The sequence below is a fragment of the Trypanosoma equiperdum genome (assembly GCF_001457755.1).
Source record: "Trypanosoma equiperdum strain OVI genome assembly, contig: ctg_81, whole genome shotgun sequence".
Taxonomy (NCBI): domain Eukaryota; phylum Euglenozoa; class Kinetoplastea; order Trypanosomatida; family Trypanosomatidae; genus Trypanosoma; species Trypanosoma equiperdum.
In genome coordinates this window covers 40,700-43,178 of record NW_027124776.1, presented here as the reverse complement: position 1 = coordinate 43,178, position 2,479 = coordinate 40,700, and the positions used below count along the sequence as shown (strand labels likewise).

The window sequence follows — 2,479 nt, the reverse complement described above, 5'->3', positions numbered from 1 at the left end:
TTTTTTTTTTTCAAGTGCTACATCCTCTGTTACAAAATAAAATAAAATAATAATAATAATGTTAAATCGAAACGACTATTTTCCCCTATTTTTTTTTTTAATTGCTGTCTGCCTTGTCCTCATCCAACTAGTTGGGTTGACCTGACAAGTTGATTATAGTTTTAAAGGAACAACGAAGGAGAAGAGAGGGAACACACATTCAGGTTCTTAGTTTCCTTTTTATTTGTTTCCACTACGCACAGACGATACAAATTGAGAGGGGTGTAAGGAACAATGTCAATGTTCGGTGCCCGTGAAGTGCCCGACGACACGTTTTCGTCGGACATCACCAATATTTCTGCAAGTTACCTGAACGAAAACAATTGCCAACGGTTTTGGCAGCGGCTGATGACTTGCATTCGTGAGAGCCAGGAACTCGACGTCCTTTACGACTGTCGCAGCCGCCTAATTGACATGCGCGAGTGCGTTACACGTCACAAACAGAGCACATGGGTATTTCGTGAAACCATGGCAACGCTAAGGCATGAGCAGCAGTTCCGGAACTGGTTGAAACAATATGATGAAGCTTTTGGGCATCCACCACTTTTAGAGGCCGTGACGAAGGTCAGAGAGCGCTTAAAGGTGGAAGGCGGTGTCGATGTGCTTAACCCAACAGTTTTTCGTGACCCTGACATTTACATCCCGCGTAATAATAATTCCGTGGGAAAATGATGGGGACCTTAAGTGGCATCAGTTCGTTTAGTGCATTGGGGTTTGAGAGAGGTGAAAAAAAAAAAGTTAAGCAAGAGCGCGCGACGAAGGTGGACAGTGTGTTGGTTTACATGTTTATGTATTTTCGTTTACGTCTTTGTTTACGTTTGTTTGTGTGTACGAGGAAGGGAGGGAGGGGAAACCTCCGATAACCCACAGTAGTTAATGTTTCCTCCTTTTTTTTTGTTTTTCGTGACCACTCAGTTTTTTTTTTTTGGGGGGGGGTGTATAATGGTGGGTATAATCCTTTCTGTCGGATATATCCAGGCAACTTGCTACGTGAGGTAGGGGAGACTCAAACGGTGTGCAGGAAGGGTCGAGAAGAAAAAAAAAGAATATATATATATATATATATATATATATAAATGGTCGGTTAAATTTTACATTTTTTTCTTTTGTGTGCGTGCATATGTCGTTAGTTGCTGCCCGGGTTTTCACCTTTCGAAGTACCTGGGAAACATTAGCCCCCTCAGAAAAAAAAAACAGGAAAAGATGTTATTGTCTGCGTTAAGTGAGAGGCAACAACAAACAAGATCGTAGCATTGATTTTTACTTATTTTTCCTTTTTCCATTTTCGCTGTTGTGACTTCCTCCAAAGTGAACGGTGACAAGAGGAGGTCATTATCATTTCTTTTTTCCTTTTATTTTCTTCTTTCCCTGTAAGAACGTGACGTCCTTCGAGGGGAGATTAAAATTCACCAAAGGAGAGCAAGGACACAATAATATTAAGAAAAGTAAGCAGGGTGGGGAGGAAAAAAAAAAAGAAGAGTTTAAGCAGCCACCGTCACGCACTTACGGGGGTGGGAAGGGGCTGCTGACGCTTGTAAACTACAGAAAAGCAGAATAGGACGAAGGTGAAGAGCACAATGCAACGCAATTGGGTATTGCTGCCCCAGACAGTGCGTGCAGGAGATGCACCAAAAAGTTCTGCGGTTCGTACCCCCACAAGACCCTTGCCGTACGTTTGCTTGAAGTCTAATGACGGTATGGAGTTCGTTCTTCCTGAGGTTGCAGCGCGCCAAAGCAAAATGCTGGCCATGCTGCTAGATGCTGTTTATTCACTCCCAGAGCGTGGTGGTTTTGCGGAACCGACAAATGCGCGGGGTGAGCAACATACAACTGTACACGCCAGCAATAACATAGGCACAATGCCATGTATTCCTCTTGAAGTGCTTAGTGGCCGCATACTGGAGCTGGTTTGTCGCTATTTAGTCCAGCGCAGTACGTCAGATGTAAATTCTACCGACGAATTTGCGCTTCTGGGTGAGCTAAATCCCACTTCATCCAGTGATCAGGATATCGTTTTGGGGCTGCTGATGGCGTCGGATTACCTGGATTGTTGATCATATTTATTTACTCACGCGCTGAATGAAGTGAGGAGATGATGAGGTTGTTGCACACAGCATCCGTCTCTATAGCGTGCCCATACATGCGTGCATGCTAACGACGATGCCCTCTACTCATTTGGCTTCTTTTTTTTTCTTTTTTTTTTTTGCGCTTCGCCCTGTTCATCACAGCCCTTGGCTTTTGCGAGAGAAGCAACGGGAGAGCAATCAAACTGCGTACCATGTTAGGTGATTGTTTAGGTAAAGTGAAGGATAAGATGCAGAAAGCTGTAGCAAGGAGGAAGGGAAGGAGCGAAGGAGAGGACTGATTTTATATATGGTTAACAGTTCTGCTACTGGCTTTCGTACCAAAATGGATTTTTAATGGATTTTGGAAAGTGCCT

At 43.6% G+C, this 2,479-nt stretch overlaps 2 protein-coding genes across 2 annotated transcripts; both read left to right on the top strand.

The window, feature by feature from the left end:
• Positions 1 to 273: 273 nt before the first annotated feature.
• TEOVI_000382000 (Cytochrome c oxidase biogenesis protein Cmc1 like, putative) lies at positions 274 to 711 on the top strand (the record flags this gene model as incomplete). The annotated part of the gene is made up of 1 exon (XM_067226662.1): positions 274 to 711. The coding sequence occupies one exon, from the start codon at positions 274 to 276 to the stop codon at positions 709 to 711; it is 438 nt and encodes a 145-aa protein (XP_067082763.1).
• A 905-nt stretch (positions 712 to 1,616) lies between these two features.
• On the top strand, positions 1,617 to 2,093 carry TEOVI_000381900 (uncharacterized protein; the record flags this gene model as incomplete). Its single annotated transcript, XM_067226661.1, has 1 exon — positions 1,617 to 2,093. One exon carries the CDS (start codon positions 1,617 to 1,619, stop codon positions 2,091 to 2,093), a length of 477 nt encoding a protein of 158 aa, XP_067082762.1.
• Positions 2,094 to 2,479: the final 386 nt, after the last annotated feature.